The sequence below is a fragment of the Chlorocebus sabaeus genome, chromosome 4 (assembly GCF_047675955.1).
Source record: "Chlorocebus sabaeus isolate Y175 chromosome 4, mChlSab1.0.hap1, whole genome shotgun sequence".
Lineage (NCBI taxonomy): Eukaryota > Metazoa > Chordata > Mammalia > Primates > Cercopithecidae > Chlorocebus > Chlorocebus sabaeus.
In genome coordinates this window covers 41737303-41749450 of record NC_132907.1, presented here as the reverse complement: position 1 = coordinate 41749450, position 12148 = coordinate 41737303, and the positions used below count along the sequence as shown (strand labels likewise).

Sequence of the window (12148 nt, the reverse complement as noted above, 5' to 3'; positions counted from 1 at the left end):
TGAAAGGTGAACTAGACAGTTTAGCCAAAAATGTCCACTAGAGGAGTAAACTGTTTAATTGGAAATCCTTTTCCTTGTGTTTTGTCTGTTACATTTTCATAAGTATATTTAAGATTTGCTCTTATGTGCTTGCTTATAACATAAATCTATTAATAAAGATTCATAATTATCAACTATTTTTATGTAAAACATGTTGAATAATGATACTATGCAAAGTCTAAAAAATCTAGAGGTTAGTAATTGGTAGGACATGTAACAAAAACTCACATATTTTGTATTACATAGACAAGCACTAGTAGTTTTTAAAAAGTATATAATTTGGGAAAATTTGTTCCATGAGGCAGTATAAATGAATAATCATATTGAAGTTCAACAGCTTTATTCTGGACTTCTGTAATTTTCCAAGGAGATGAGTGATTAATAGATTCAAACATAGTATTTTTATGTACATATGTGAAGAGGCTGTCTCTAGGCAGTTGTGAATCTTCATCTTTGACAAACTTTTGCGTATGTGTCTTTAATGGTGTTGTAAACCAGGGTTTGTCTGTTTCTTCATAAGGCATGCTCTTTTTAAAATAGTGTGATGGTTTATACATACTATGAAATTTACTATTTTAAATATTTTTGAGTATAATTAATTGGCATTAAGTACATTCACATTGTTGTGCAACCATTACTATCAGCTATCTCCAGAACTTTTTCATCTTCTAAAACGAAAGTCCGTACCCAGTAAATAGTAATTCTCTATTCTTCTCTCCCATAAGCCCTTGGCGACCACCATTTTACCTTCTATTTCTATGAGTTTGACTACTTCACATACCCCATATAAATAGAATCTTATACTATTCTTTTGTGATTGGCTTATTTCACCTATCACAGTGTCTTCATGGTTCATCCATGGTGTAGCATATATCATAATCTGCTTCCATTTAAGGCAAAATAATATTCAATCGTATGTATATACCACATTTTGTTTACACATTCATCTGCCAGTGGACAGTAGGGTTGCTTCTGTCTTCTGGCTGCCGTGAATAATGCTGCTATAATCATGAGTGTAGAGATATCTGTTCTAGTCCCTGCTTTAGTTTGTCTGAATATAAATCCCAAAGTGAAGCTGCTGGTTTATATGATGATTTTATTTTAAATATTTTGAGGAATCACCCTACCGTTTTCTATAATGGCATTCCCACCAGCAGTGAGCAAGTGTTCCATTTTCTTCACATCCTTGCCAGTACTTGCTACTTTTTATTTGCTTGGTTTTTTGTTTTTTGGGGAGTGATAATAGCTATCTTAATGAACATGAAGTGATATCTTATGATTTTCTTTTTCATTTCCCTTGCATTCTTTTGCATGTTTTCATTTGGACTTGTGATTTCAGCTCTCTTGGGTAAATACCTAGGAGCACAGTTGCTGATCATATGTTAAAACTGTGTTTTAGTTTTGTAGAAAACTGCCAGACTGTCTTCCAAATTGGCCATACCATTTCACATTCTCACCAGCAGTGAATGAGACTTCTGTTCTCTTCATCTTTTCTAGCATTTGGTGTGGTATTTTGGATTTTAGCCGTTCTAATAGGTGTGTAGTGCTGTCTTATTATTTATAATTTCCTAATGATATATGATATTGAGCACCTTTTCATATGCTTATTTATCATCTGTATATCTTCTTTGGTGAGGTGTGTGTTTAGATCTTTTACCCAGTTTTCAGTTGGCAAGGTTGTTTGTTTTCTTATTGATGAGTTTTGTTGTTGTTGTTGTTGTTATTTTGAGATGGGATCTCACTCTGTTGCCCAGTGGAGTGCATTGTGGTGCAATCTTGGCTCACTGCAACCTCTGCCTCCCAGGTTCAGGTGATTCTCCTGCCACAGCCTCTCTAGTAGCTGGAATTACAGGCATGTGCCACCATGCCCAGCTAATTTTTTGTATTTTTAGTAGAGAGGAGCAGGGAGGGGCAGGTTTCATCATGTTGGCCAGGCTTGTCTTGAACTCCTGACCTCAAGTGGTCCGTCCGTCTCAGCCTCCCAAAATGCTGGGATTACAGGCGTGAGCCACTGCACCCGGCATTGTTGAGTTTTAAGAGTTCTTTGTTTATTGTAGATACAGGTTCTTTATCAGATATATGTTTTGCAGATATTTTCTCCTAGCATGTGACTTGTCTTTTCATTCTTTTAGTATTAATAGTATCTTTCACAGAGCCAAAGCTGTTAATTTTAATGAAGTCCAACTTACTCATTTATTTTTCATGGATCATGTTTTTGCCTTTGTATCTAAAAACTCAGTACCAAACCCAAGGTCACCTAGATTTTCTCTTATGTTATCTTTGAGAAGTTGATCGTTTTGCTTCCTACATTTAGGTGCATGAGCCATTTTCAGTTAATTTCTGTGAAAGGTATAATGTCACTGTGTAGATTAAGTTTTTGCATGTGGATGTCTGGTTGTTCCAGCATCATTTATTGAAGAGACTGCCATTATCGGATTGCCCTTGTTTCTTTCTCAGAGATCAGTTGACTATATTCGAATAGTCTGTTTCTGTTCCATTCATCTATTTATTCTATAGCTAATACCACAGTCTTGATTACTATAACTGTGCAGTGTGTAGTAAGCCTTAAAGTCAGGTAATAACAGTTTTCTGACTTCATTCTTCAGTATTGTGTTGGCTATTTTGAGTCTTTTGTCTTTCCATATGAATTTTAGAATCATACCTAGAATAAATCCTGCTTGGTCATAGTATATAAATCTTTTTATGCATTGTTGAATTCCATGCTAATATCTGTTAAGGATTTTTGCATGTATATTTATAAGAGAATTAGTCTATAGTTTTCCTTTCCTGTAATGCCTTTATCTAGTTTTGATGTTTGGGTAGTGCTTGTCCCATAGAATGAGTTACTACATGCTTCTATTTCCTAGAAGAGATTGTAGAGATTTAGTGTCATTTCTTCCTTAAATGTTTGGTAGAATTCACCAGGAAACCGTCTGGATGTTATGCTTTCTTTTTTTGGAAGGTTATTGATTCAATATCTTTAATAGATATAGGCCTGTCCAGATTATTGCTCCTTGTAAGATTTTTAGTAATTCCTGTTTGTCAAATAATTAGCCCATTTTATTTAAGTTATCAAATTTGTGGGTATAGAGTCGTTCATACTATTTCCCTATTTTTTTAATGTCCATGGTCTCAGTAGCGGTGACACTTGTTTCATTTTATATATTAGGGCTTTGTCTCTCTCTCTCTCTCTCTCTCTCTCATCTGTCTCTCTCTTTCTCTTTTTTGTTAGCCTGACTAAAGATTTATCAGTTTTAATGCTCTTTTAAAAGAACAGCTTTTGGTTTTGTTTATTTTTCTTTACCAATTTCCTATTTACAATTTCATTGATGTTTACTGTAATTTTTTTGTCTTCTTCTTGCCTTAGGTTTATATTGCCCTTTTTTTTTTTTTCTAGTTTCCTATAGTGGAAGCTTAGATTATTTTATTTAGTTAGACCTTTCTTCTTTTCTAATATATGCATTCAGAGCTATAAGTTTTTCTCTAAGCACTGTTTTTGGTGCATCCCACAAATTTTGAACATTGTATTTTCATTTTCATGTAGTTCAAAATATTTTAAAATTTTTCTTGAGACTTTTTTGATCCATGAATTATTTAGAAGTGTATTGTTTGATCTCCAAGTAATTGGAGATTTTCTAGTTTTCTGTTACTGATTTCTAGTTTAATTCCATTGCTGACTGAGAGCTTGCATTGTGTGGTTTCTATTCTTTTAAATTAGTTAAGGTATGTTTTATGTCCCAGAATGTGGCCCATCTTGGCGAATGTTTCACTTGAGTTTGAGAAGAATGAGTCTTTTGCCATTGTTAGATGAAGCAGTTGACAGATGCCAATTATATCCAGTTAATTGATTGTGCTGTTTAGTTCAACCATATTCTTACTGATACTCTGCCTACTGGCTCTGTCAATTATTATTCGAAGAATGTTGAAGTGTCCAACAATAATAATGCATTTCTCCTTGTAGTTTCATCAGTGTTTGCATAGCATATTTTGACATTTTCTTGTTAGGTACATACACACTAACTATTGTTATGTCTTGTTGGAGAACTGATCCCTTTATCACTATGTATGCCTTCTTCATCCCTGTTAATTTTTCTTGTTCTGGAGTCCCCTTTGTCTGAGATTAATATAGCTATTGAAGCAAGATTTGACTAGTGTTAAAACATGCTATGTCTTTTCCATCCCTTTACTTTTAATCTGTGTCTTTATAATTAAAAATGAGTTTCTTTTCAGTAACATGTAGTTGTGTCTTATTTTTTTAAATCTACTCTGATAACTCTCTTTTAATTGGTGTATTTTGACTATTCGCATTTAAAGTGATTATTGATATTAATATTAATATCTATTGTGCTCATATCATCTGCATTCCTTCTCCCTTTTTGGAATGATTTTGCTTTTGCTTTGTAAGCATTTTTTATGGTCCTTTATGTTTTACTTATTAACTCTGATTTTTCCTTTATATGAATTTGTTGATCAGAAATTATTTTTCATTCTTAGTTTGTGGATATTTTGCCTTAATTTGGAAGGCTTTAACAACTCAAAAGTTATTAAAACAAACCTCTTTTATATATTATCCCAGTATTTTTTACACACAGCTACACACACATTGCATTTTATGTGTGTGTGTGTGTGTGTGTGTGTGCGCGCGTAGATTTTTAAATCCATCTGGAATTCTTCAGTATATGATGTAATTCTTTTAGAAAGGGATTCAGACATTATGCTTCCATGAAAGGATGGCCAGTTGTCTCAATGTTATTTATTGAATAGTCCACCCTTTCACCACTGATTTAAAATTGTATTTTTATTATGTAATAAATCTATACATCTACATAGTCTGTTTTTGTACTCTGATCTGTACTATTTGTTTGATGTCTATGTCTGTGCCTGGGCATATACAATGATATTTTAATTACAGTAGTCTGTTATCTGGCAAGGAAATCTTACTTTATTATTTTTGAAATTTCCTTAGTTATTTTTTATGAATTTTTTCTTCCCCATGAGAATCACCTAATTTTATACAGATTCTATTAGGATTTGTATTACTATTGTATTTAATTTATAAGTTAATAATTGACATATTTGTGGTAAATTGCTTCCAGTTATTAATAAGACATGTCAAAGGACAGCAACACAGTTTCTTCCATTAAAGCATTCCAAGCCAGTAGACATATTCTTTTGTGGCCAAGGTAGCTCAATGATTTGACCTGCTAAAATGTGAACATTTCATATGTTCATTGTGTTTTGTAATATAATTACTATCATCACCATGACATGTTTATTTCTTATTCTTCTTATTTTTACCTCATGTATGTTTATTTTGATAACCTGTTGCTATAAATGTAGATACATTTCTTTCTCCTTTATGTTACATTTTCTATCACACCCTCCAGTTTCTTTGTTATGATCCTCCAGTATCTTGCCCACATTCTCCTACTTATTACTCCTCAATTCCATTTCAGAGTCTGTTATGTGAACATAATTACCCTTATCCCTCTTGCACAAATCTTTCTTTAATCTGTTGGATGACTCTCAAATGATTAGTTTCAGTTTTGGGCTTGACTGTGTCCAGACCCACAACTGCTGTTAGTTCCTACCATAGTTCTACCTGGCGGTTCCGAAGAATAAGAAAAAGGATCCTTACTTTTTCCTCCTCTATGAGCAGGAGATGCTTACTTTTTACTGATTTGATCAGCTGAACATTTTAAGATAATATTCAGTACTGTAGATGAAGATTAGAAATTATTGCAAAAAATTTAAGTGAGAATAAAAGAATTTGTGGTGTTCTAAAGAGATTTTAAATACATTTTCTTCAGTATTGTTTTCTCTAATTTAAACAAAGCATTTGTGGGTTCTTTTCTTTTACTTTTTTTCTTTTTTTTTACTCAGTCTTTCCAGAATGTTAAAAAGGTCCCTTAGGCAGGGCTCAGTGTCTCACATCTGTAATCCTAGCGCTTTGGGAGGCCAAGGCAGGAGGATCGCTTGAGCCCAAGAGTTCAAGACCAGCCTAGGCAACATGGTGAAACCATATGCCTACAAAAAAATCCAAAAAATTAGCCAAGTGGGATGGCGTGTGCCTCTAGTTCCAGCTCCTCAGGAGACTGAGAGGGGAGGATCACTTGAGCCAAGGATGTCGTGGTTGCAGTGAGCCATGGTTTTGCCACTCTACTCCAGCCTGGGTGATAAAGCCGTATCCTGTGTCAAAAAGTAAATAATAAAATAAAGTGGTCCCTTGACCTTTCATCTTTAATTTTCCCATTAACAATTGATTCTCTCTTTTTTCTATCTAATGAATACAGTATGCTGAAGACAGTTTAAATTTTCTTTATTGATTCAAGATAATTGAAAAGCTTCAAGATTATTAGCTTGAAAGTTTTCAAAGGTTTAATATCCACACATTTAATTATTGTGCCATGGAGAATATGTATATATTTTATTTCAATTAGAACTCTCAGTAATATTTCCTTATGGCTTAACATGGAAATACTTTATGATATAATGTGAATCTGAGTTAATTTAATTTGTAATAAATTGACAACCAACATAATTAGTTCTAATCAAAAGGCTAAAGATTGACTCCATAATGGTTTTTATAGGATTAGGACTTTTATCTAAAAGTTCAACACATTTCTGGTCTTTTGAAATTACTGGTTCAATTTTAATGTTTATAAAATCATATTTAGTTATTTATAGGGATGTTTTTAAATCTATAGCTGGACACAAACTGTCCCAATCGTCAGTTGCTTAAAACAACAATAATCTTCTGTTTTGCTCGCAAATGTACAATTTGGGCAGGTTTTGGCAGGGAAGTTGGTCTGCTCCATGTGGTGTGTGCTGGGATAGCTCAACTTCCACTAGAGGTTTCGTGTCCAACATACCTCACCCACATGGCTGGCAAAGTGCTATTGGCTATCAATTCCTCTTCACATATACCTCTCTGTGGGACAGCCTGGTCTTCTTTACAACTTGGTGACTGGGTTCCAAAAGCGAAACATCCTAAGAAATGATATTCTAAGAGACAGGGAGTGAAAACTGCTAGTTTCTTAAGGTCTGATGCTGGAAACACACATAACCTCCGTTTAACTTTCTTATATTGATCAAGGAATCACAGAGCTCAGATTCTAGGAGAAGGGAATACAGACTTCAGCTCTTAATGGGAGGGAGGAGTGTCAAAGAAATTTGTAGTCACAGTTTTAAACTGCTACAAGGAATATGGGAATTTTACTGAATTATTCTTAGTTGATAGGTTGTTTCAAAAGGGACATAGTGTTAGTACGTTGGGTCAGTAGTGTTGTTCAGATACTGTTTTTCAGTGTAATTAAAAAAAAATCTTTTCACTGTTTAAGACTTTTTGAAAAGTGTATTTTGAAGTGTTAAAAACAACATTTATAAGATCTATATGAAGAAAATTAGAAAACTCTGACAAAGGATTATCAAAGAAGATCCTAATAGATACATGGATAGGAAGACACTAAGCATCATCCATGAATGAAAAATGCGTCAGTTAGGCTTCATTAAGATTAAAGGCTTCTGCTCTGTGAAAGATACTCCTCTAAGAGAATGAAAGGACAAGCCACAGACTAGGAAGATATATTTGCAAAACACCTATCTCATGAAGAGCTATGTCTACAGTAACAAATAATTCTTAAAATTCAATAAGAAAACAAACAACCCAATTAAAAAGTGGGCAAAAGATCTAAGCAGACACCTCACCAAAGAAGATATACAGATGACACATAAGCATATGAAAATGTGTTCAATATCATATGTCATTTGGGAATTACAAATTAAAACAACAATGAAATAGTACTACACACCTGTTAGAATGCCTGCAATCCAAAATACCACACGAAATGCTGGCAAGGATGAAGAGAACAAGTCTCATTTATTGTTGGTGACAGTGCAAAATGGTACAGCACTTTGGAAGACAGTCTGGCAGTTTCCTACAAAGCTAAAACATAGTCTTAACATATGATCAGCAGTTGCGCTACTAGTATTTACCCAAACGAGTGGCAAAGTTAATGTCCACACAGAAACTTGCACATGAATGTTTGTAGCAAAATAACCCAAATGTTCATTGATGGATGAAGAAAGAAAGAAAATGTGGTGGATGTATGTGATTTTGAAAGATTTTTTGAAGAAAAACAGATTATTATGTGAGTTGGGTGATTCTTGCATAGCATTTCTATAGGGGATTATTAAAACAAAGTAGAACTATTGTCAATTCCACTTACTAGAATCAAATACACTGCCATCACTAGAAGAAACTTTAGAGCAAGAAGTTCCTCATTTTATGTTTTCAAAAAATAAAATATAACAGCAGAGGAGTTGAGATTTTCTCATCTACAGCAAAACATCTTTTGTAAACATTTGAGCTATTTATTATAAACAAATACACTGATAAAAATTTATTTCATATTGTTATCAAGCTGTATGTAAAAGACAACACAATAAAAAAGACAAAAATCTCACCAAATTGTTTTACTTAACCTGAGTTAGAAATAAGATTTATTGATAAAAACGAGGATTAGAAATAAGGTTTATTGATTTTCATTTTCAAGATATCTCTTTTTCAGGAAACTTATTCAGAAAAGCAGAATAAATGGCTTGTACGCTTATAATTACCTTGACTAGTAATGGTAATTGATAATCACAATCACAACCCTCAGAGTTTATCCTTTGGGCTGAGAATTAAGAATGATACTTTACAAACCTGGAAATTTGAATGGGCAAATTAACAAAACAAATAGATGGACAAAAATAAAGGCAAACCCATGAGGCAAACAATATTTTTAAGTTTGTCAAAAATGAGTATTAAACAGCAGAGTAAGTAAAATTACCATTTATTTTCTAATGATTACATATTAGTCATTGTTTCTACATGAACACTTACTACTATTTGGTACATTGACCAGTAAAATCTGATTATTAGTATTTTGGATATTTTTGCTTTTGTCTATTCTGAAAAATGCTGCTATAAACATTGGTGTGCAAATATTCGAGTCTCCACTTTTAGTTCTTTTAGGTGTATACTCAGTAATGGAATTGTTGAATTATAGGATAATTCTGTTTAATTTTTCAGAAACTGCCATACCATTTTCCATAGTAGTAGTACCTTTTTATATTCCCATAAGGGTACCAATTTCTATACATTTCTGTTGTTATTTTCTGTTTTTTTATATACTAAAATGTTGTAAAGGGGAGTAAAATGCTATCTCATTGTGTTTTGATTTGCATTTTTCTCTAATTAGTTCTGTTGAGCATCGTTTCATGTGCTTATTAGCCATTTGTATATCTTTTTTGGATAAATTTTTATTTAGGTCTTTTCCCCATTTCTAATTGGGTTGTTTTGTTGCTGTTCGAGTTCATCTTTTAAAATTTAGAAATGACCCCCTACTTATTTCTACTTATTTGTAGGAGTTCTTTTACCTCTTTTAGATGTTGATTCCTTACTATTCTATTTTGTATTATTTTCTTCTTGTCTGTCTTACACTTCACTTACTGTATGTTTAGTTTTGATGTTTTTGGTTTTATGTAATAGCTTCTGTCATTTTTTTCCTTTATACTTTGTAGGCCTTGTATCTTTATTTCTTAGCAAGGTTTTTGTACTCTTAATATTTTCTTTACATCTACCATTTCACTGATGTGACATTCCTTACGGGCTAATCAACAAACAGATATTTATGTAATTCATGCATAGTCTAAAATTTACTATAGATTATACTTTGTAGGTATAACTTTTATCTATCTATCTATTTATTTATTTATTTATTTATTTATTTATTATTTTTTGAGACGGAGTTTCTCTCTTTGTTGCCCAGGCTGGAGTGCAATGGCACGATCTCGGCTCACCGCAACCTCTGCCTCCCGGGTTCAAGTGATTCTCCTATCTCAGCCTCCTGAGTAGCTGGGATTACAGGCATGCACCACCATACCTGGCTAATTTTGTATTTTTAGTGGAGACTGGGTTTCTCCATGTTGGTCAGGTTGGTCTCCAACTCCCGACCTCAGGTGATCCGCCCACCTCGGCCTCCCAAAGTGCTGGGATTACAGGCATGAGCCGCCGCGCCCGGCGTATTTTTATTTTTTATTTATTTATTTATTTTTTGAGACAGAGTCTGACTTTGCTGCCCAGGCTGGAGTGCAGTGGTGCAATCTCGGGTCACTGCAACCTCTGCCTCCCATGTTCAAGTGATTCTCCTGCCTCAGCCTCCTGAGTAGCTGCGACTACAGGCATGCCCCACCAAGCCCAACTAATTTTTGTAGTTTTAGTAGAGATGGGATTTTGCCATGTTGGCCAGGTTGGTCTCGAATTCCTGACCTCAGGTGATCAATCCATCCACCTCAGCCTCCCAAAGTGCTGGGATTACAGGTGTGAGTCACTGTGCCAAGCCCGGTAGGTATACTTTATCAAATGCTGTGTTCATAGTTGACTCTGGACCTTCGTTGCTACCTTAACTGTCCAGAATTGGAGAAAAACTTTTCTCCACATCTGATATTTGAGTCCTTTAATAATTGTTTTCTACTTAGAAGGTAGTTACTTATCACATGATACAACTTACACAAGCACACATTATATATGCATTTTAATTTAGGCAGATTTTTCTGAAATATATACATATATTTTAAATAAAAAATAAAATCCCTCTTTGCAGTCTAACATATCTTAAAAAAATTTTTTTACCACAGATTTTTATTGTGAGTTTTAACTTTATGGTAGGATTGTTTTACTTAACATTTTTGCCCTTTTTATTGTATTGTCTTTTACATACAGCTTGATATAAATTTTTATCAGTTCATTTGTTTATAATAATTTCACATGTTTATAAAAGATGTTATATAACTGTATTATTACAGTAAGTTGGAGGTTAACCTAAAATTATTAAAGTATACCTATCCTTAAAGTAAATTATGTATTTTCATATAAAATTATTAAAATATACCTATCCTTAAAGTAAAGTAAAATATGATTTTATAAATTAAGAACTTTACTTTGGATTACAACTAATATATACTAAGATTTTCTTAAACAATTATGACATAATTGTTGTAAGTTAAATCCCCTTTGCAGTAAAAAATTGCACAAAATGGGTATAGAGTTTTAATCTACCTAATAATTTGTACTGTTTTCATCTAACAAGTGTCTTCATTTGAGAAAATATAGTGTAGCTTTTCACGGTTTTAGTTACCCATGGTCAACTGTGGTCCAAAAATATGCAGTGGAAAATTCCCAAAACAATTCATGAATTTAATATTTGCTCCATTCTGAGTAGTGTGATGAAATCTCATGCCATCCAACTCTGTCTCACCCAGGATGTGAATCGTCCCTTTATCTAGTTTATCCAGGTTGTATAGGATACCTGCCTGTGTTAGTCGAAACTTAGTAGCCATCTTGGTGATAAGACTGACTGTCTCAGTATTGCAGTGCTTGTTTTCAAGTAATCTTTATTTTACTTAATTGATCTGTTTTATTATTAGTTATTGTTAATTTCTTATTGCCTGATTTGTAAATTAAACTTTATCATAGGTGTGTATGTATTAAAAAAACAGTATATGTAGGGTTCAGTTCTATCAACAGTTTTAGGCATCCACTGGGCGTCTTAAAATGTATCCTGCAAGGATGAGGGGGAACTCCTTACTGTATTTAGAAACTGTGATGGCATTTTCTGATATTTCAGGTTCTCATGAGTTCTCTTATCATTACCCAGTGTTTTTCTTGTAATATGTGGATTTTAAAGTATTTAAATTTTTTATTGCCATGTTATTGACTTTAATGATTCCCAAAATAAAATAGATATTAAGAGGTGCTTAATTATACTTTAATACAACAACCAGGACATATATTTTAACTTTGTGTAAATCATCTAAAGTTATTTCCATGTTAATACATTTTGTGTAGGTATATTTCTGAGTGGGGCATTTACAATGATAAAGAATTACATAATACCTTAAATTTGGGAAATAATTGACACATTTTAAAGTAGATTCATAAAGCAGTAAAGCCTCTTGTATTATGTTATCTTTAAATTATAACTAAGAAGGTTTTCTATATGACTGTGTACACATTATCAAAAGTTGAACTTATAGCACAAAAAGTTCAACTATTTGTGTCAAT

At 33.1% G+C, this 12148-nt stretch overlaps 1 protein-coding gene across 2 annotated transcripts in view; it reads left to right on the top strand.

The window, feature by feature from the left end:
- NDUFS4 (NADH:ubiquinone oxidoreductase subunit S4) overlaps positions 1 to 12148 on the top strand; it is a 116139-nt gene that overhangs the window by 28470 nt on the left and 75521 nt on the right. Inside the window, exon 1 of one of the 2 annotated variants that reach the window (XM_073014769.1) lies at positions 10216 to 10429. The exons of the other annotated variant lie outside the window; for it this stretch is intronic. Within the exon in view, the coding sequence (XP_072870870.1) occupies positions 10269 to 10429 (161 nt within the window). The 5' untranslated portion in view covers positions 10216 to 10268. Of the gene's footprint in view, positions 1 to 10215; positions 10430 to 12148 lie in introns of those variants that run through there. 2 annotated transcript variants of the gene reach the window in all.